General features: G+C 46.4%; 1 protein-coding gene across 1 annotated transcript in view; it reads right to left on the reverse strand.

The window, feature by feature from the left end:
* The window catches only part of LRRIQ3 (leucine rich repeats and IQ motif containing 3), a 544,377-nt gene that overhangs the window by 432,740 nt on the left and 89,931 nt on the right, over nucleotides 1–21,706 (reverse strand). Inside the window, 1 exon segment of the mRNA XM_086953864.1 lies at nucleotides 20,291–20,614. Coding sequence (XP_086809990.1) covers nucleotides 20,291–20,614 — 324 coding nt within the window.

Here is a 21,706-nt window from a genome sequence, read left to right on the forward strand (position 1 = left end):
GATTCGGTATTATCCGATTCGGTAAAAGCCGAATCGGTTCATGCAATGCATTCCTATGGGCTTTTTCGCCATGGGTCTATGATTGCCGAATCGGTTTTTACCGAATCGGCTTTTACCGAATCGGTATTCGCCGAATCGGAAATATCCGATTCGGTGGTAGCCGATTCGGTGTTTTCCGATTCGTTGTTGGCCGATTCGGTAATTTCCGATTCGGACCGAGCTGAATCGGAACGTACCGAATCTCATTACCGATGCCGACCGAATCGGTTTTCATTCGGTATTTTTTTCCTACATCTCGTTTTCCGATTTCAGAATACCGATTCGGCCCGCCTCGGTATTTTGAAATCGGAAAATCGCGTTTACCTACATCGGGCCCCTTGTGTTGCGATAGAGCACACGGCCATTCGAGTTGATGTTGCTGCCACTCGAATGGAAACTCTGATCAAACGGCAGCAAATCCACGTGAGCGGCAGCCCTCTGACTGCAACTGCTCATGACTGCCTGTGTTAGAAAATCACGCCAGGGATTGCTAAATCTTGCTCACACTCACCGGCATGCATTTTCTGAAGCCTCGCAGGAGAAAATTTTTGCCATACAGCGATTGGTGGAATTCGTCCGGAACTCCATGGTAAACAGTAACGCGGAGTGACCAAAATTCTGCTAAATACGCTGGCGGGACGAACATTCTGCCCATCCCAAATTTCACCACCAATTAAAAAAGAATGTTGCTATCTTTTATTTAGCCAGAAAAAATATGTTTTTGTACATCAGAGATCATTATGTCTTAGGCAATATTGAAATAACAACCGAATGAACAAAACTATCAGGATACAATTAAACTGAAATATACTTTTTGTGAATCCACTCTGGTGTACTTCAGAGCTAGATGCACAAACTGCAGAGCAAGGATATTGAGAATCTAAACTGCCAGCCCAAATTACAATCTTTGGTAGTTCAGAATTGAAATTAAATTAACTGAATTACGATGCATGATTAAATAACATCTACTTCGGATAGAAGTACATTTCTCTGCTTGAACAGGACAAAGCACATAACCGGGTGAAGGAATTTCATAAAATGCCAAGTGACCACTAGTCCTGTATTCTACCATTCTACCAAACATACAATAAAGAAACTATTTGTCATATCTGACTCAGGTCACCCCTCATTTCTGCACGTGAAGGCTGCTGCCAGGAGTACAATTTTTTTTTCTTCTCAGGATAGTTCTTGTTTTGCTCTAGCCCAATCACCGAAGGAACTCATGATGACAATGCTACTGTTCTCCATGGATTATTGCTACATTGCTTGCATGCTTACATCTGCTTTCCAAGGAAGGAACTACAGAAACTTAAAAAGAATTATTATGGTAGGCTCTGTTGAAATTAAAGCCAATCTCACTACACAACGGCACCCCGATGTCAATCTGCCAACGTCATATTCACAAGCTCCAAAACATTCAGTCGGATTCAATCAGATCACATATGAAGGCCAACCATGATGGAGCAGGGCTCTAAATTTGGAACTTCGTGGACCCCACATAAGAACAATGTCAAACATCCCTGTCTTCAACAAGAACTGAAGGTTGTACTCAAGCTAGCTGTTTTCAAGGAGGACTTCTTTCCAGGAGCTTGTCAGAATGGTATTTGTATAGTCGACATTTGGCATGACCTGGCAATGAAGCCCTTACAGTTTTCAGTAAAAGTATTGTGGAAAGACAGCGGTTTCCCTTATTAGAACATTGGAATGCTGGGAGCTCCATTGAAAAAAATGGATTGCTCTGGGCTTATAATGGTTGGTATAAGCCTGGAGCTCCAACATTCCAATGTTTCTTTGTTCACAGCTCTGGCTGTGAACAAAGGCTTCAGGGAACCTGAGGGGATTCCAATCCCCTCACGCTCCCAAAATGCTTTGTTGTTTTTGTTAGAACATTCTGTCCTCTAGTGACAGAATGTTCTAATAGCCTCACAGCCCTTCGTAGATCGGCTATACCGCTATTAAAGTCCCTCTCCCTTGTTAAAGGCCCTCGCCTTCGGCTCGGGCCTTTAACGCTGGAGAGGACCTTTAATAGCCGGTATAGCCCTCTACGGCGGGCTATAAGGCTATATTGAGAACCCCTTAAGGAAGGTGCTACAGTTTCCTGGTACAGAATCTCTCCTGGTTTATAAACATTATTAATTCTCTAAATGATCACAGAATGATGAATTAGAAAAAGTTACTGGGTTTCAATGGCATCCCGGTAGATGGAAGAAGAACTTGATGGGAAATGATGTAGATTTATACCTCGGACCAGATTAGAGAAGAGAACTACACTGTAATTTTATAGGAACCCTCAATTTTCCTGAGCTGTAGGCAAGGTTTAGGTTAGAGAATTACCACATGTGTTTGTAAATGGGAGAAAAAAGGTAGTAGAATGGACAAATGTCTGTTCTGCAGGGTCAAAAAGGAATAATGGAGCACTTTCATCTTTTATGCCACTTGTGATTGTTCATAGAAGTCCAGGTTTAAGCATATTTTAAGGCAGCACAGGTTAGATACATGTGTACCGCAATGACAGTTTTTAGAGAGTTGGTCAATGAGACAACAGTAGCAGCAGTTTCTAGGTTTGACACAGATGCATAAAATACATAGCTATGGAAGGTTAATCCTGGTGAATTTATTTAAGGACGGTGATGTGACGTAGGGTCCCACTGGCAGGGATGAATGGTGGTGGTAGTCTAAACACAAATAACTGTCTGGTAATAAAATATTGGGAAGAAATTGTGTCATTTTCATTTGATATTCAGTGCATGAGAGCCGGGGTAGTATTTATTTCTGCATGGTAATGGATATTTTTAATGATGATTGTGTGCTTTATGTATTTTTATTTCTTTAAATCTAAATATTATTTAATGGAATGACTAATTATAACCTCTAAATTATGGGCCAAACAAAACTTTCTATTTGTTTACAATGGAAGTAAGAAGCACAAGGGTGTTAGAAATGGGGGTCTCAGGTTGGCAGACGTAAGTAACTTTGTCCAAATAGGGACTCTTGCTTCTTGTCAGGGTACGGGGGATACACTTCTAAAATAATCCCTGCTCACCCCCTTGGTAGCTTGGCACGAGCTGACAGGCTTATCTCGGAGGCAGTGTGTAAAGCATTTGTGAACACATATAGTAATACAGTGAAAATACTACAAATGGGAACCACACCAGTTTAGAAAAATAAATAATCTTTATCTAAACGAAATAAGACCAAAGCAACAACAAGCATTTGCAATGCAATAGGTCTCGCATTAGGAAAGTTTGGTATTGTAAATGACACATTTTTTATTTATGTGTTGTTTCTGAAAATAGCGAAATTAATAGCTTTGTCATTTACAATGCCAATAGTTTTAACTTTCGCAAATGTGACACCTATAGCATTTGTAATGCAATATGTGTTGTATTTACGTGACTTACATGTATTGATATTACAAATAACAATGGCTTTTATTTATTTTCAATAATAATACTTAAATAAAAGCTATTGTAATTTATAATGGCAATAGCTTAAACTTTTGTAAATAACTTTTGTGAAGATTATGTTCAGTGTATTTTATTGTGACGAAAATACAAGAACAGAAGTGAAATATTAAAACCTTTTTGTGACATTTGTAATAAAGCTTGAAACATTGAGAGAACATATTTGAAACAGTTGTTGTTGAATGGTTGCACAGATGTATGCTGTGGTGGCGCTGAGTGATGTTGTGGTGGCGGCGAGTGATGCTGTGGCGTTCAGTGATGCTGTGGTAGCGCATAGTGATGTTGTGGTGCCCCTGAGTGTTGCTGTGGTGGTGCTGAGTGATGCTGTGGTGATGTGATAGAAAGATAGCCTGAGTGCAATAGATACATAGGGGCCCCATTAGGATGGCGGGCGGATTGCCTCCGCCAGGCTGGCAGTAGCCACCGCCAGCCTGGCGGGGGAAATCCGCCCGCCATCCTTCCCTGTATTCCCCCCCGCCATATTAGAATGGCGGGGGGACCACGGCGGAGCAAAACACCGCCCGCCACTTTTCCGCCCCGGTCGCCTTGCGGCCGGGGCGGAAAACGAGTAACATGCAGGCGGTGTCTGTCAGACCCCGCCCGCAAGATTACAATAGGCATTTTTCAATGCCTTTCCGTGGCGGCAATGCCGCCACGGAAAGGCATGCGGTGTTCACTCTGGGGGCCCCCTGTGTGCCCCCAGAGTGAAGGCCAAAGGGGCGTGGCACTAAGGGGGTACCTGTGGTCCCCCCCTGCATTTACATAATCAAAGCGGTAGGCACCGCGCGGTGCCTGCCGCTTTGATTATGTAAATGCTGCAAAGCATTTTTAGTATTGTGGCGGGCGGAGCACAGAGCTCCGCCCGCCACAATACTAAAAATACAGGATGTGCCCGCCACAGTGGCGGGCACATCCTAATGGTGCGTGCGGGACCCCCGCCCTTAGGGCGGGTGGTCCCGATTTCCGATGGGATGGCGGGCGGGCAAAGCCCGCCCGCCATCCTAATGGGGCCCATAGAGTGAGGGCGATAGATAGAGGGAGGGTGATAGATAGATAGAGTGAAGGCGATATATAGAGTGAGGGCGATAGATAGATAGACAGATATATAGAGTGAGGGCGATTGATAGATAGAGTGATGGGGATACAGTGAGTGTGATAGACAGATAGAGTGAGGGTGATAGATAGACAAAAAGATAGAGTGAGGGCGATAGATTGAGTGAGGGCGATAGATAGATAGAGTGAGGGCAATAGATAGCTAGAGTGAGTGCGATAGATAGAGTGAGGGCGATAGATAGACAGAGTGAGGGCGATAGACAGAGGGAGGGCGATAGATAGATAGAGTGAGGGCGATAGATAGATAGAGTGAGGGCGATAGATAAGGTGTGGGTGATAGAGTGAGGGCTATAGATAGAGTGAGGGTGATAGATAGAGTGAGGGCGATAGATAGATAGAGTGAGGGCAATAGATAGCTAGAGTGAGTGCAATAGATAGATAGAGTGAGGGCGATAGATAGATAGAGTGAGGGCGATAGATAGATAGAGTGAGGGCGATAGATAGGGTGTGGGTGATAGAGTGAGGGCTATATATAGAGTTAGGGTGATAGATAGAGTGATGGCGATAGATCGATAGAGTGAGGGGCGATAGATAGAGTGAGGGGCAATAGATAGATAGAGTGAGAGCGATAGATAGATAGAGTGAGAGCGATAAATAGATAGAGTGAGGGTGATAAATAGATAGACTGAGGGTGATAGATAGATAGACTGAGGGCGATAGATAGATCGATAGATAGATAGATAGATAGATAGATAGATAGATAGATAGATAGATAGATAGATAGATAGATAGATAGATAGATAGATAGTGAGATAGAGTGAGGGCGATAGATATAGTGAGGGGCGATTGATAGATAGAGTGAGGGCGATAGATAGATAGAGGGCGATAGAGTGAGGGGCGATAGATAGAGTGAGGGGCGATAGATAGAGTGAGGGTGATAAATAGATAGACTGAGGGCAATAGATAGATAGATAGATAGATAGATAGATAGATAGATAGATAGATAGATAGATAGATAGATAGTGAGATAGAGTGAGGGCGATAGATATGGTGTGGGTGATAGAGTGAGGGCTATAGATAGAGTGAGGGTGATAGATAGAGTGAGGGCGATAGATAGATAGAGTGAGGGCAATAGATAGCTAGAGTGAGTGCAATAGATAGATAGAGTGAGGGCGATAGATAGACAGAGTGAAGGGGATAGACAGATAGAGTGAGGGCGATAGATAGATAGAGTGAGGGCGATAGATAGATAGAGTGAGGGCGATAGATAGGGTGTGGGTGATAGAGTGAGGGCTATATATAGAGTTAGGGTGATAGATAGAGTGATGGCGATAGATCGATAGAGTGAGGGGCGATAGATAGAGTGAGGGGCAATAGATAGATAGAGTGAGAGCGATAGATAGATAGAGTGAGAGCGATAAATAGATAGACTGAGGGTGATAGATTGATAGAGTGAGGGCGATAGATAGATAGAGTGAGGGTGATAAATAGATAGACTGAGGGTGATAGATAGATAGACTGAGGGCGATAGATAGATCGATAGATAGATAGATAGATAGATAGATAGATAGATAGATAGATAGATAGATAGATAGATAGATAGATAGATAGATAGATAGATAGATAGTGAGATAGAGTGAGGGCGATAGATATAGTGAGGGGCGATCGATAGATAGAGTGAGGGCGATAGATAGATAGAGGGCGATAGAGTGAGGGGCGATAGATAGAGTGAGGGGCGATAGATAGAGTGAGGGTGATAAATAGATAGACTGAGGGCAATAGATAGATAGATAGATAGATAGATAGATAGATAGATAGGAGTGAGGGCGATAGATAGATAGATAGATAGATAGATAGATAGATAGATAGATAGATAGATAGATAGAGTGAGGGCGATAGATAGATAGAGTGAGGGCGATAGATAAGGTGAGGGTGATAGAGTGAGGGCGATAAATAGAGTGAGGGTGATAGATAGAGTGAGGGCGATAGATAGATAGAGTGAGGGCGATAGATAGAGTGAGGGCGATAGATAGATAGAGTGATGGCGGTAGATCGATAGAGTGGGGGCAATAGATAGACTGAGGGTGATAGATTGATAGAGTGAGCGCGATAGATAGATAGAGTGAGGGCGATAGCTAGATAGAGTGAGGGCGATAGATAAATAGATAGAGTGAGGGCGATAAATAGATAGACTGAGGGTGATAGATAGATAGACTGAGGGCGATAGATAGATAGATAGATAGATAGATAGATAGATAGATAGATAGATAGATAGATAGATAGAGTGAGGGTGATAGATAGAGTGAGGGGCGATCGATAGATAAAGTGAGGGCGATAGCTAGATAGAGTGAGGGCGATAGAGTGAGGGGCGATAGATAGAGTGAGGGGCAATAGATAGAGTGAGGGTGATAAATAGATAGACTGAGGGCGATAGATAGATAGATAGATAGATAGATAGATAGATAGATAGATAGATAGATAGATAGATAGATAGATAGATAGATAGAGTGAGGGCGATAGATAGATAGAGTGAGGGTGATAGATAGAGTGAGGGAGATTGATAGATAGATAGATAGATAGATAGATAGATAGATAGATAGATAGATAGGAGTGAGGGCGATAGATAGATAGATAGATAGATAGATAGATAGATAGATAGATAGATAGATAGATAGATAGCTACATAGATAGAGTGAGGGCAATAGATAGATAGAGTGAGGGCGATAGATAGAGTCAGGGCGACAGATAGAGTGAGGGCGACAGATAGATAGAGTGAGGGGATAGATATATAGAGTGAGGGCGATAGATAGAGTGAGGGCGACAGGTAGATAGAGTGAGGTGGCCTTGTGGTGGACGTGGTGGTGGTGGACGTGGTGGTTGTGGACGTGGTGTTGTTGGGTGTGGTAGTATGGAGAGTTGAATACGAGAGGCAGTGAGAAGAAAAAAAGGAGACAGACAAGGGAGAGAGAAGCGAAGTGGGAAGTAGAGGGGGGAGAGCAGCAGATAGGGAAGTTGTGGAAAGCAGGGGGTGGCATAGAGGGCAGGCAGAGAAGACAAGATGAAGAGGGAGTGCATACAGTAAATGCGAGAGAGTCAAGATAAGAGGAAAGTGGAAAGGGTGGGGAGAGGTGGCATGGTCGTGGAAGGGAGACGGCAAAGCAGAGGAGAGACGAGAGAAGAAAGGTGTATAAGAGAAGGGGCTAGTCGGAAACTAGGGACAGAGATCTGCTTGGCTTTATCAGTCCTAAGCTATGTCATCTGAACTCTCAACCTCGCCCCCCACCTTTGAACTCTCTTTCATTTCTCAGACGTCAAAGAGACGCACTGTTCTTTTTTTGGAGCAACTTCAAAAATACACCAAGCCATGGCCCCCTTTGTCGGGTTAAATGAAAGTAAAGCGCCAAGACTGCACAGTCGAAACAGTCGTGCTGCAGTGGTGACGTGTCCTGGTGAACTGAGCCTGTGCCCCATTTGACTGAAACGTGTGTTTCCGGGCAAGCTACTTCTTTTAAGTAACCACATCTCTCTATATTTGCGCACGCCTAGAAGATGTTTTGGGAACTTCACTGAATTTTCTCTAATTACCAGGCTTGTTCTAGTCTTTCTCTGACAGAGCTACAGGCTCAGAGTGGCGTCCAGTTGCCAAACTGTGCACCGAAAAAAATGAAAAACCCTATCTGGATCACTTGTTCGCTACTTGTATAAACTGTGTAATCCTGTTTGAATCCATTTAGCTCTATGTCCCTCGATTCCATTATCTGACAACAATATGCACAATGGGGAAAAGTGCAAATCAGCCAGATTTAAATACTATGAAACAAAGTTGTTTGAACGTTACTGCTGTTCTATTTTGTGATTGAAACTCGAAAGCTTATCTGGGGGTTGGGGGGAAACAAAACATGCACTAAAGAGCGAAGATAAACGAGAGAGGGAGAGAGAGAGTCGGTGGCATGTTTGATGCTACAAATAGGGATTAAGGCAAGTACAGAGAAAGCACAATAGGAGGCAAACTTTTTCCAAGTTTGTACAGGGAAAAAAATCTGCAAACATTTTGTGGGCTGTGCAGCGGAATTCCTTTGATGTGTGCAAGACGAGCACAGAAAATGCCTCGACAAGTAAAAAGTTAGCACTTATATAACCAGCAGTTGCTGAATCCAGCAGCGCACCCTGCACTGGTACAAGGAATAACGTGATGTTTAAAGCACGCGCCCTCGAGCTCCGAAGAGTTCACTGCAAAGCCGGGGCTGCAGGGGTGTCTCGCCGCTCTCCCTCTCAAGGTCCCTGGGCACATAGTTTTCAGAGCACTTTGCTGAGGTAAAGCTGCCTCTTTAGAAGCTCGAGCCACCGCATACAGTGCGCTCTTTTACTGTTTTCTTACAAGAGGCACAAGATGCGATGCCATTGGTGAAAACAAGATATACAGCCATCTGAGCCAAGCAGGCACAGTGTTACCACAAAACAGAAATCCTGCTCACACGGAAGGCAGGGAAGGGGCAACGTCACCAAAGAGGGGTGGGGGAGTCAAGTGGGTTCGTGGGAGGACGCATAGGCTGGGTGGTGGAGGGGAGTGAGAGTGAGTGGGAGCAAAGCTTTGGCACCATGCAAGGGAGGGAGGGGGGCGCTCACGTCCGAAAGGGGTGAGGACATAATTGGAGGTTGGGGAGAGCAGTGCGCACACCCCGAAGGGGTGAGGCGGCAAAGGAATACAGGACATGGAGGAGTGTGGGTCACAGATCTTTAAATGGTGGGCGAATAGGAAGAGAGGAGAATCCATCCTAAAGATGGATGGGGAAATGGGAACCGGGGGTAAATATTCTAAAGGGTGAGACGGTAAGGGACTAAGGACATAGGGTGGAGAAGGGGCAATGTGCGTAGGTGGATCGGCCTCTCCTCAGGAGGGCTGTGTAGGGGAATCCCGCAGTGCGGGGAGACAGCGTTGACTTCCAGGGGCAGATGAGAAAAGGAGGAGACCTGATGGAAGATCAACTGAACGTTGCCGATAGGGAGCAGTGAGAGACAAGATAGAAAGGGAGGAGCCACAGGGGGGCTTAAAAAAAGCTGAACAGGGCAGGTAAGGGTGGGGGCTGAGGTAAATTAACCTGGGGCAATACAGAGAGCAAGGGTAAGGGATGAGTGCTGAAAGCAAAAGAAAAAAAAAGCCACGAAAGTGAAAGTGATCGGATGGAGGCAGAGGGGAAAGCACAGGAAATAACAAACACTCGGCATTGCTGTGGTGGGGGCAGGGGAGCGCATTCCTTTGAAGTCTGATGCGGGGGCTGGGGAGCGCATTCCTTTGAAGTCTGATGCAGAGGCTCAGACAAATGGTATGGTGCGTGATGTGGCTGTCGATGTGCACGTGCCTGGCTCACATGAACTGTACCCGATCCGCAGTTTTGGGTAGACTTTTGAAAGCCTTACTATAATCTCAACAAACAAGCATTGCTAAAGCAATGTTGTAGTCGAAACCTAAAAATCCACTATACAGTAATAAAAATATGACTTTCAAATGGTAGAAATAGTTCAGTTCAAAGCAAATTGCAGATGCAACACTTTTCCCACAAAGTACCTTGGAGGTGAACTCAAATAAAAAGGGCCGCAAAGAAGGTGATGTGTCGGTTCCTTACTGCTGTGCAGGGGAGGTGACGCGTCGGTTCCTTACTGGAAATGAGGTGATGCGTTGGTTTCTTACTAAATGTGGAGGTGATGCGTCGGTTTCTTACTGCGTCCCCCAATGATGCGACAGAACTGGCGCCTCCATGTGTTTATTTAGAAAGTTTTATATAGCACGAACATGACCACCAAGGGTATCAGAGTGCTTTACAGATTATGCAGCAAGAAGGGTATGGGCAAACAAACAGATTCAAAATAGCGAAAAGTACATCATTTTAAAATGTCTGAGATTCTTGCGAATCAAGCAGCTGGGCTACAAAGCAGAGATTTCTTCATCAGGAGCCCTTAGAGTTCTTTTTTGAAGAGGACAGTGGAAGGGATCACCCTGACTTCGGGGGGAAGAGAGTTCCAGATCCTCGGTGCCATACCTGAGAAGGCTCAATTATAGGTCCTTTTTTTCTTGAAGTTGTGTGATTTGAGTAAAAGGGTGCTGGTGCTTCTGGAGGCTCTTGAACCACATGAGAGCTCCAGTTTCTGAGCAAGGTACATCGGGGTCATGAGGTGGATGGCTTTGTGTGCCAGGCCATGCGAAGATCCGGGACAATGCATGGGTTCTTGCAGCCGCACAGCATGGCTTGTGTTGGGATTGGTGTGGGGAAGTTGGACTTCGGAGAACGGTGCCCTCGATGTGGCGTGCAGCAATTTCTGGAGCCGCGGGCAGGCCCTGGGACGGTTTCTTCGGCAATGCGCCGGAACAGGTGCAGATGTGTCACGCTAATTGATGTTGCTTTGCTTTTCCCGTTCCCAACAGCCAGAACAACCTCCAGAGGCCCAGAACAGCTACAGGCACCTCTTGGCAGGTCGGAACTCCCAGGAAGGAAGTTCAGGGGAGCTGGTGGTGAAGTCTTTGTGTCCATGAGACTTCAGAACAGGAGGCAAGCTAAGTTTTAAGCCCTTAGAGATCTTTATCAATCAGGGAAAACAGCAAACAGAAAAGTCCTTTCTTATTTCTTTAGCAGCAAGTAGCCACTGCAGGCCAACCCCAGACATAAAACAGTACATGGGCAGTATTCCTCCTCTGCTTCTCTGGCTCGTCTCCTTGGCAAAGGTTCCTCTTGATTCCCAGAAGTGATCTAAAGTTCTGGGGTCTGGGCCCCTCTTTTATACAGTAAATCTATTTGTTCTCTCCTGGCCCAGGGCTCTGAGCCCAGTCCAAACCAGTTATGGGTGGCACTTTGCAGGTGCACAACAACCTCCATTGTCAGTATGAGCCCTGGCTCCAGACACACCACAGAGGGAAGGCAGGCACAGCTTTATTTAGGTGCAGGTGCTACTCCTCCCACAACTGCAAATGCAGACCAGGCCTATTCAGCCTAGCGCTTTCTCATCCAGACTCTCTGGAGCCACTGCACATCCCCAGCCCCTGTCACTCCAAAGCCAGGCAGTCAATACACATCCAAATTGGATGGCTAAGCAAGTTCAAGTTCAAGTTCGAAAATTTGTATAGCGCACTACTCACCCAGAGGGTCTCAAGGCGCTTGGGGGAGGGGGGTACTTTACTTATCGAATATCCAAGATTTTAGTTATTTTCTGAAGGAGAGTTGGTTCTGTGTAAGTCAGAGGTGGGTGGGGAGGGAATTCCAGGTCTTGGCCGCTAAGTAGGAGAAGGATCTTCCCCCCATGGTGGATATATGGATGCGCGGAATTGCGGCGAGGGCTTGGTTGGACGATCGTAGTTGGCGGGTGGGGGTGTAGAAGGACAGTCGCGTGTTGAGGCATTCGGGTCCTTGGTCGTAGAGGGCTTTGTGTGCGTGGGTGAGGAGACGGAACGTTATTCTCTTGTTGACGGGGAGCCAGTGGAGGTCTTTCAGGTGACTGGAAATGTGAGCTTGACGGGGGATGTCCAGTATGAGTCTGGCTGAGGCGTTTTGGATGCGTTGGAGTTTTTTCTGTAGTTTGGCTGTGGTTCTGGCGTAAAGTGTGTTTCCGTAATCCAGTCGGCTTGTGACCAGTGCGTGGGTGACCGTCTTTCTTGTTTTGGTGGGGATCCAGCGGAGGATTTTTTTGAGCATGCGTAGGATGTTGAAGCATGATGATGAGACGGTGCCTTGAGACCCTACGGGTATGTAGCGCGCTTTATAAGTGTCAATGATTGATTGATTGATTGATTGACTTGTCTGGTCATCGAGAGGGAGGAGTCCAGGATGAAGCCCAGGTTACGTGCGTGGTCCGTAGGTATGGGTGCGGTTCCCAGGGCCGGTGGCCACCATGAGTCGTCCCAGGCAGCGGGGATGAACCTAAGACTTCCGTTTTGTCCGAGGTCAGTTTCAAATGGCTGTTTTTCATCCACTCGGCTACTTCTTTCATTCCTTCGTGTTAGTTGGTTTTGGCGGTGTTTGGGTCTTTGGTGAGGGAGAGGATCAGCTGGGTGTCGTCTGCGTAAGAGATGATGTTGAGGTTGTGTTGGAGTGCGATGGATGCGAGGGAACACATGTATATGTTGAAGAGGGTGGGACTGAGTGATGATCCTTGTGGTATGCCGCAGATGACTTCGGTGGCCTCTGATCTAAAAGGGGGGAGGCGGACTCTCTAGGTTCTTCTGGCGAGGAACGAGATGATCTAGTCCAATGCTTTTCCTTGTATTCCGACGTTGCTAAGGCGTTGTATGAGGGTACTATGACAGACTGTGTCGAAGGCTGCGGAGAGGTCAAGTACGATGAAGGCAGCTGTTTCTCCGTTGTCCAGTACAGTTCGAATGTCGTCTGTTGCTGCGATGAGGGCGGTTTCGGTGCTGTGTTTGGCTCGGAAGCCGGACTGTGAGGGGTCGAGGGATTTGTTGGATTCGAGGAAGGCGGCGAGCTGACTGTTGACGGCTTTCTCAATGACTTTGGCAGGGAATGGGAGGAGCGAAATGGGGCGGTAGTTCTTAAGTTCAGTGGGGTCTGCTGTGGGTTTTTTTAGAAGGGCGCTGAGTTCGGCATGTTTTCATCTTTCCGGGAAGGTAGCGGAGTTGAAGGAGCAGTTGATGACGTCACGGAGATGGGGTGCGATAATGGAGTCTGCTTTGTTGAAAATGTGGTGGGGGCATGGGTCGGTTGGCGATCCAGAGTGGATGGAGTTCATCAGGCAGATGGTGTCTTCAGTGGTGATTGGGTTCCAGTCGCAAAGGATGTTAGAGGGCTGTTTTGGTTCGGAGGTGGGTGGAGTGGACTGGTCTTTGGACTGGTTTCCAAAGCTGTTATGTATGTCGGCGATTTTGTTGTGGAAGAATGAGGCTAGGGAGTCGCAGAGGTCTTGGGAGGGAGTGATGTCGTTGGTGCCGGCGGTGGGGTTGGTCAATTCTTTGACGATGTTGAATAGTTCCTTGCTGTTTTGGGCGTTGTTGTCAAGGCGATCCTTGAATGCTGATTTCTTGGTGGATCGGATCAGTTGGTGGTGTTTGCGGGTGGCGTTCTTGAAGGTGGTTAGGTTGTCAGTGTTTGGGTTTTTTCTCCAGGCTTTCTCGATGGTACGACAGAATTTCTTGGATTTATTAAGGTCATCGTTGAACCAGGGGGCTTTTTTGCTACCTTGCTTGATTTGAAGGTTTTTCAAGGGTGCTAGTTCGTCGGCGCTGTGTGTGATCCATTGTGTGAGGTTGGGGGCTGCTTTGTTTGGGTCCGATGATTTGGCGGGGGGGATTTGGTGAAGTGATGTGAAGAGCTGGTCGGTGGTAATTGTGTTCCAGTTTCTTCGGGGAATAGGTTGTGGGGGGTTGTGGTTCGAGGTCTTTTTGTAGTTGAAATGAATGCAGCTGTGGTCAGTCCAGTGGAGAGCTGTGGTGTGATTGAAGGAGATGTGCTTGTTGGAGGTGAAGATTGGGTCGAGCGTGTGTCCGGCATAGTGGGTGGGGTTATTGACAAGTTGTTCGAGTCCGAGGTTGGCCAGGTTGTCCAGAAGGGTGGTAGTGTTGCTGTCGTTTTTTTTTTTCAGGTGGAAGTTGAGGTCTCCCAGTAGAATGTACTCCTCGAAGGGGAGGGCGTGTGGGCTGATTAAGTCGGTGATGTCTTCGCTGAATTGTGTGCGGGGTCCTGGTGGTCTGTAGATGAGGGTGCCTCTGAGTGTGGTCTTGGGGTCGGTGTGGATCTGGAAGTGAAGGTGTTCGATGGTTGTGAGGTAATCGTCGGAACTGGTCGTGATGTGGATGGTGTTCTTATGGACGATGGCAAAGCCTCCTCCTGTTTGGTTGGTGCGGTCCTTACGGATGATCTTGTAGCCGTCCGGGATGGCTATGGCGATGTCGGGCGCTGATGAGGCGTTCATCCAGGTTTCTGTAAGGAAGGCGACATCCGGCGATGTAGTGTCGAGTAGGTTCCAGAGTTCAATGGCGTGTCTGTGGACCGAGCGGGTGTTGAGCAGGATGCACTTTAGGTGGTTAGTGTCGGAGCTCTGTTTGGAGTTTGTGGATTTGGTGTGGGTCCTGATGCAGTCAAACTTGCAGCAGTGGCAGGTGAAGGGTCCATGGGTATGTCCTGGGACGGCTTGGTAGCAGTTAGGTGGGCGGCCGGGGTTAAGGGCTGAGAGGGTTGCGGCGTCGTACGTTATGCGGGTGGAGTGGATTTTGCGGGGGCCAGGGAGTCTGGCGTTGGGCGCGGGCCAGGCGCGGGCGTACCTTCGGCGTGCATGGGGCGCGTCCGCTGCGCATGAATGCTGCACGCAAAAGCATCTGTCATATGTGGATAGTGGAGGGGGCGGGGCGAGGGAGGAGCAGCTGGGAGGCGGGAGCGGAGTTGAGAGCCGGGCAGGGAGGCACAACAACAACAACAAAATAGCAGCAAGCCAAAAAGCCAAGCAGGACGAGATTGGGGCACAAGCTATTTAATGGCAATGAAATGGGCAGTGGCACCAGCACAATCAGACACAAATGCGTTAATCAGGCAAAGGCAGCAATGTACAATAGTTTCTTAATTAATGCGCTGTTAACAGTATAGCGCTACGAAATAAATCGAATCAGGCACAAATTATTTCTGGAGCAATGCGAGCAAAGCGCTATTGATTTTACAGGTCAAAGAGCTGTCTATCACAATGGCGCTATGATACCAGTATCTCAGCAGGGAGCAGCGTGGGGAGCGAATCAGGCATAAATTAATTCTGGAGCAATGCGAGCACAGCGCTATTGAATTTACAGGTCAAAGAGCTGTCTATCACAATGGCGCTACGATACTGGTATCTCAGCAGGGAGCAGCGTGGGGAGCTAATCAGGCACAAAAATAATTCTGGAGCAATGCGAGCACAGCGCTATTGATTTTACAGGTAAAAGAGCTGTCTATCACAATGGAGCTATGATACCAGTATCTCAGCAGGGAGCAGCGTGGGGAGCGAATCAGGCACAAATTAATTCTGGAGCAATGCGAGCACAGCGCTATTGATTTTACAGGTCAAAGAGCTGTCTATCACAATGGCGCTCCAATACCAGTATCTCAGCAGGGAGCACCGTGGGGAGCGACCGCTTCTGAGGAACTCAGGACGGTCACAGCGCTTACTCTGGAGGGTAGAGGCTAAACTTTCAGTGGGAGGGAGGAGCATCTGGGAGGCGGGAGCGGGGTGGAGAGCCGGGCAGGGAGGCACAACAACAACCACAAAATGGCAGTAAGCCAAAAAGCCAAGCAGGACGAGATTGGGGCACAAGCTAATTAATGGCAATGAAATGGGCAGTGGCACCGGCACAATCGGACACAAATACTTTAATCAGGCAAAGGCAGCAATGTACAATAGATTTATTTTAACATTCTGATTTCAGGCATACTAAACTTTATTTTACCATCTGGTTCCCAGGGGCAGTTATGCTTATAAGATATTATAATTCAGAAAAGGGGGTGGTGATGGACAGAGTATCTGAATTAAGCAGAACACTCCTACCCAGTCAATAGATCAGGGCTTGATCCATCACCGTTTTTTAGCTCACTGCACCATCCCAGCTCAGAACCTGGCTACATGCAAATTAGTCTGTCCCTGGCCCAGTGCATCATGGGAACAGGGCAGACCAAACTTCCAAGCCAATTCTTTTACTGGAAAAGAAACAAGCTTCCGGGGACCAGTTTCTGGCATTACAGCCGTCTTCGCCCCGGCTTGCTTGAATCCTGATGGTGCAGTGAGCAAGGGACTCACATCTGAGCATACCCTTCCACGCTTATGGTGGACAAAACGATTCAGAAAAGGGGGTGGTGATGGACAGAGTATCTGAATTAATCACAACACTCCTACCCAGTCAACAGATCAGGGCTTGATCCATCACCGTTTTTTAGCTCAATGCACCATCCCAGCTCAGAACCTGGCTACATGCAAATTAGTCTGTCCCTGGCCCAGTGCATCATGGGAACAGGGCAGACCAAACTACCAAGCCAATTCTTGAATCCTGATGGTGCAGTGAGCAAGCGTGGAAGGGTATACTCAGATGTGAGTCCCTTGCTCATTGCGCCATCAGGATTCAAGCAAGCCGGGCCGACGACGGCTGAAATGCCAGAAACCGGTCCCCGGAAGCCTGTCTCCTTTCCGGTGAAGAATTGGCTTGGTAGTTTGGTCTGCTCTGTTCCCATGATGCACTGGGCCAGGGACAGACTAATTTGCATATAGCCAGGTTCTGAGCTGGGATGGTGCAGTGAGCTAAAAAACGGTGATGGATCAAGCCCTGATCTGTTGACTGGGTAGGAGTGTTCTGCTTAATTCAGATACTCTGTCCATCACCACCCCCTTTTCTGAATTATAATATCTTATAAGCATAACTGCCCCTGGGAACCAGATGGTAAAATAAAGTTTAGTATGCCTGAAATCAGAATGTTAAAATAAATCTATTGCATATAGCCTGGTTCTGAGCTGGGATGGTGCAGTGAGCTAAATAACGGTGATGGATCAAGCCCTGATCTTTGGACTGGGTAACAGTGGTCTGCTTAATTCAGACACTCTGTTCATCACCACCCCCTTTTCTGAATCGTTTTTGGCCACTATAGGTGTGGCAGGGTATACTCAGACATGAGTCCCTTGCTCACTGCACCATCAGGATTCAAGCAAGCCGGGCCGGCGACGGCTGAAATGCCAGAAACCGGTCCCCGGAAGCTTGTCTCCTTTCCGGTGAAGAATTGGCTTGGTAGTTTGGTCTGCCCTGTTCCCATGATGCACTGGGCCAGGGACAGACTAATTTGCATGTAGCCAGGTTCTGAGCTGGGATGGTGCAGTGAGCTAAAAAATGGTGATGGATCAAGCCCTGATCTGTTGACTGGGTACGAGTGTTCTGTTGAATTCAGATACTCTGTCCATCACCACCCCCTTTTCTGAATCGTTTTGTCCACCATAAGCGTGGAAGGGTATACTCAGATGTGAGTCCCATGCTCACTGCACCATCAGGATTCAAGCAAGCCGGGCCGAAGACGGCTGTAATGCCAGAAACCGGTCTCCGGAAGCTTGTTTCCTTTCCAGTATAAGAATTGCCTTGGTAGTTTGGTCTGCCCTGTTCCCATGATGCACTGGGCCAGGGACAGACTAATTTGCATGTAGCCAGGTTCTTAGCTGGGATGGTGCAGTGAGCTAAAAAACGGTGATGGATCAAGCCCTGATCTGTTGACTGGGTACGAGTGTTCCATTTAATTCAGATACTCTGTCCATCACACCCCCTTTTCTGAATCGTTTTGTCCACCATAAGCGTGGAAGGGTATACTCAGATGTGAGTCCCTTGCTCGCTGCACCATCAGGATTCAAACAAGCCGGGCCGAAGACGGCGGTAATGCCAGAAACCGGTCCCTGGAAGCTTGTTTCCTTTCCAGTATAGGAATTGGCTTGGTAGTTTGGTCTGCCCTGTTCCCATGATGCACTGGGCCAGGGACAGACTAATTTGCATGTAGCCAGGTTCTGAGCTGGGATGGTGCAGTGAGCTAAAAAACGGTGATGGATCAAGCCCTGATCTGTTGACTGGGTACGAGTGTTCTGTTTAATTCAGATACTCTGTCCATCACCACCCCCTTTTCTGAATCGTTTTGTCCACCATAAGCGTGGAAGGGTATACTCAGATGTGAGTCCCTTGCTCACTGCACCATCAGGATTCAAGCAAGCCGGGCCGAAGACGGCTGTAATGCCAGAAATCGGTCCCCGGAAGCTTGTTTCCTTTCCAGTATAAGAATTGGCTTGGTAGTTTGGTCTGCCCTGTTCCCATGATGCACTGGGCCAGGGACAGACTAATTTGCATGTAGTCAGGTTCTGAGCTGGGATGGTGCAGTGAGCTAAAAAACGGTGATGGATCAAGCCCTGATCTGTTGACTGGGTATGAATGTTCTGTTTAATTCAGATACTCTATCCATCACCACCCCCTTTTCTGAATCGTTTTCCCCACCATAAGCGTGGAAGGGTATACTCAGATGTGAGTCCCTTGCTCACTGCACCATCAGGATTCAAGCAAGCCGGGCCGAAGACGGCTGTAATGCCAGAAACCGGTCCCCGGAAGCTTGTTTCCTTTCCAGTATAAGAATTGGCTTGGTAGTTTGGTCTGCCCTGTTCCCATGATGCACTGGGGCAGGGACAGACTAATTTGCATATAGCCAGGTTCTGAGCTGGGATGGGGCAGTGAGCTAAAAAACGGTGATGGATCAAGCCCTGATCTGTTGATTGGGTACGAGTGTTCTGTTTAATTCAGATACTCTGTCCATCACCACCCCCTTTTCTTATAAGATATTATAAGCAAACTCCCCATTCTATCCTATGGGAACAGATAGCCTTACAATAGTGAAAAACGAAATTGGCAGTATTTCACTCAGGGTATGTCCTAACAGTCCCCAACATTGCACCCTGCCCACTGGGATACCTTTGGCCATCCTTAGGGGTGACTAACATGTAAGAAAAGGGAAGGTTAAGCCTTGCAAGTGGGTGCACTTGCCAAGTCGACATAGCATTCCGAGACTACACACAGGCTCTGCAATGACAGGGCTGAGTTACATTTACATGGTATATAAAGGTATACCTGCCTAATAACTCTTTAACAGTGATTGAATAACTGTGATATTGTGTGTTATATGGCAATATATTTCTATTGTTCAGACGCTGGCTATGTGGAATATAATCATCTGTATACCAAAACTGTTTGTGATTTAATGACACTACCTTTCAACTACCCTACCCTTCACTAACTACCTTCCACCATCCTTGCCCCCTCGGGCACCACCTTTGTAAATTGCCCATGTCACTGTTTCCTCATAAAGAAGGCATTTGTACTTTTGAATTTTCCCCAATGTGATTAAAAACATTGTGTGCTAATCTATTGCGATTTTTTGTCTTGACAAATTGCTGCAAATGCGTTATGATTTTGTTTTCCCTGTTTATGTAATTCCTTCCATACACTGGGACCCCTTTGTTTATATACCAATTAGTACCCAGGTCCCAGTGATTCCGGGTTTATTCTTTTTTTGTAATCACAAGTTACATTTACAGGCTGCATATGTGGGTGGCACAATCAGTGCTGCAGGCCCACTAGCACCATTTGATTTACAGGCCTAGAGCACACACAGTGCACTGTACTAGGGACTGACTAGTAAATCAAATCAGCCAAATATGGAAACACAAATCCATACATACAATTTACAGGGAGAGGATATGCCCTTCAGCACTGATTAGCAGTGGTAAAGTGCCCAGATTCATAAAACCAACAACACTGGTCAGAAACAGAAGGCCACAAACCAAAAATCGGGGGATAAATCCACTGTAAAAGCCAGGTCTAACAAGGGGATTTTTGCATAAAGTTGTGATTTTGCAGTTTATATTTTGAAGTCTGTGTTTATGCAAAAACTAATGTTGCAGCTGATAAGATTCACATGGAAACTTACAGGTCATCATCAGAAAGAGCTTTGGCAAAGGAACAAAGTGACTATCCAAAGTCCGGTTAGGAGAAGATGTAGAGAGAGATAGCACAAAATATATCCTCCCTTTCCTGTTGCCAGTGCGATACATCGTGAAAAATCACCTTTTTATATACAAAATAAATATTTGACGCATAATTTAATCAAACTGAGATCACCTTCTACCAAAATAAGGATTTAAATCATTTTATAATTCTACTGTATCATTCTAAAATAGCAATCTCAAAAACATTAAATATAAATACTTACCGTTTTTGGAACAGGTATAAAATTTAAAAATAGACGAGGGTTTAAGGGTTTAAACGTATCAGTAAGATGACAGTCCTCGATAATCTCTTCATCAGAAATCACATAGTTATCCAAGACTTTAAGTGACAAAATGCTGTTCACAACAATATGTCGGTAGCGTTTCTTCAGGCTTGCTGGGGTATCAAATAAGGTGAGACCTATCAAATTTGGACAGGAAGACAAGGCTTGCACATTCTTCAGTCTTTCAATTCCATTGTTGTGAAGATAAAGTAATTTCAATTCTCTCATTTCCGACCAAAATTCTTGACGCGGAAGCAGATGGATCTGAAACAATAATGGCATTGTAAATCTGTACAAGAATGAATCCAGATCAACGGTATTTAAAGCATGAACAAATGTAAATAGAATAACATCTGCCTGGTACTTAGGTTCCTTATATTTTATAATATGAGCAAAACACCAACTACTCTCCCAAAATAAAACTTTTTGATTATTTTATTTTGTAGAATGGTCTCATATGTTTCACTTAAATGCTACTGACCATATTTTGCTACTAAAGTGTGGTATGGGCAGGGTCGGATTGGGATCACAATTCGGCCCGGGCACTGACGAAAAAAGTGGCCCACATTCAAGAGGCGTGGCCCAAATTTAAGGGGCGTGGCCCACATTAAAGGGGCGTGCCCTTTCATGAAACACCATTTGCACAGACAAGGAATGAAAGTGGGAGGATACTGTTCTTGCACACGACACAGGGCCAAGGTGACAATGGCCTACATGCTGAGCAACTAAAAAAAATAGCAAGGCCCCTTTTTGTCACAAAATTATTCCAGCCCTCCAGCACAGGAGCACCTGAAAAGCAGCAAAGCCCCTGCTATTACTAACCTACTCAGCCCTCCCCAGACCTTCAGCTCAGGAGCACATGAACAGAGGTAAGGCCCCTGCAATTAGTAAATTAATCAACCCTCCAGGCCTTGGGAAAATGTCCTGGCAGGGGAGCACAAAACACAGCTTTCTGGGTCATCCAAGGTAGCCAGGTAGCCAGGGGGGAGGCTGAGCTGAAGCTGGTGCATGGGAAGTGCCTTCCCAGTGTGTTCTGGCAGTTTGAGTATTTAACATTTACTGTAGTATTACCCTTGTACCTGTGTATGGTACCCTTTTGTAACTTGCACAAGTCACTTTTCTCTTGTAACACACTGTTTGCTACCTCTCACTTTTGTTTGCTTTAGATACTTGCACAAGTGCCACCATTGCCTACGTAACGTTTGTTCTTGTACTGGAGTGTCTGCCATTTATTGCAGTATTATACCTCTACTTGTACTTTGTACGCTTTTGTAACCTGCACACATATCACTTTTTCCTCCTGTAATGCACCGTTTGCTCCTCTTGTATTTTGGTTGCTCACTATTGTCACTTTTG

This window comes from Lissotriton vulgaris, chromosome 1_1, assembly GCF_964263255.1.
Source record: "Lissotriton vulgaris chromosome 1_1, aLisVul1.2, whole genome shotgun sequence".
Taxonomy (NCBI): domain Eukaryota; kingdom Metazoa; phylum Chordata; class Amphibia; order Caudata; family Salamandridae; genus Lissotriton; species Lissotriton vulgaris.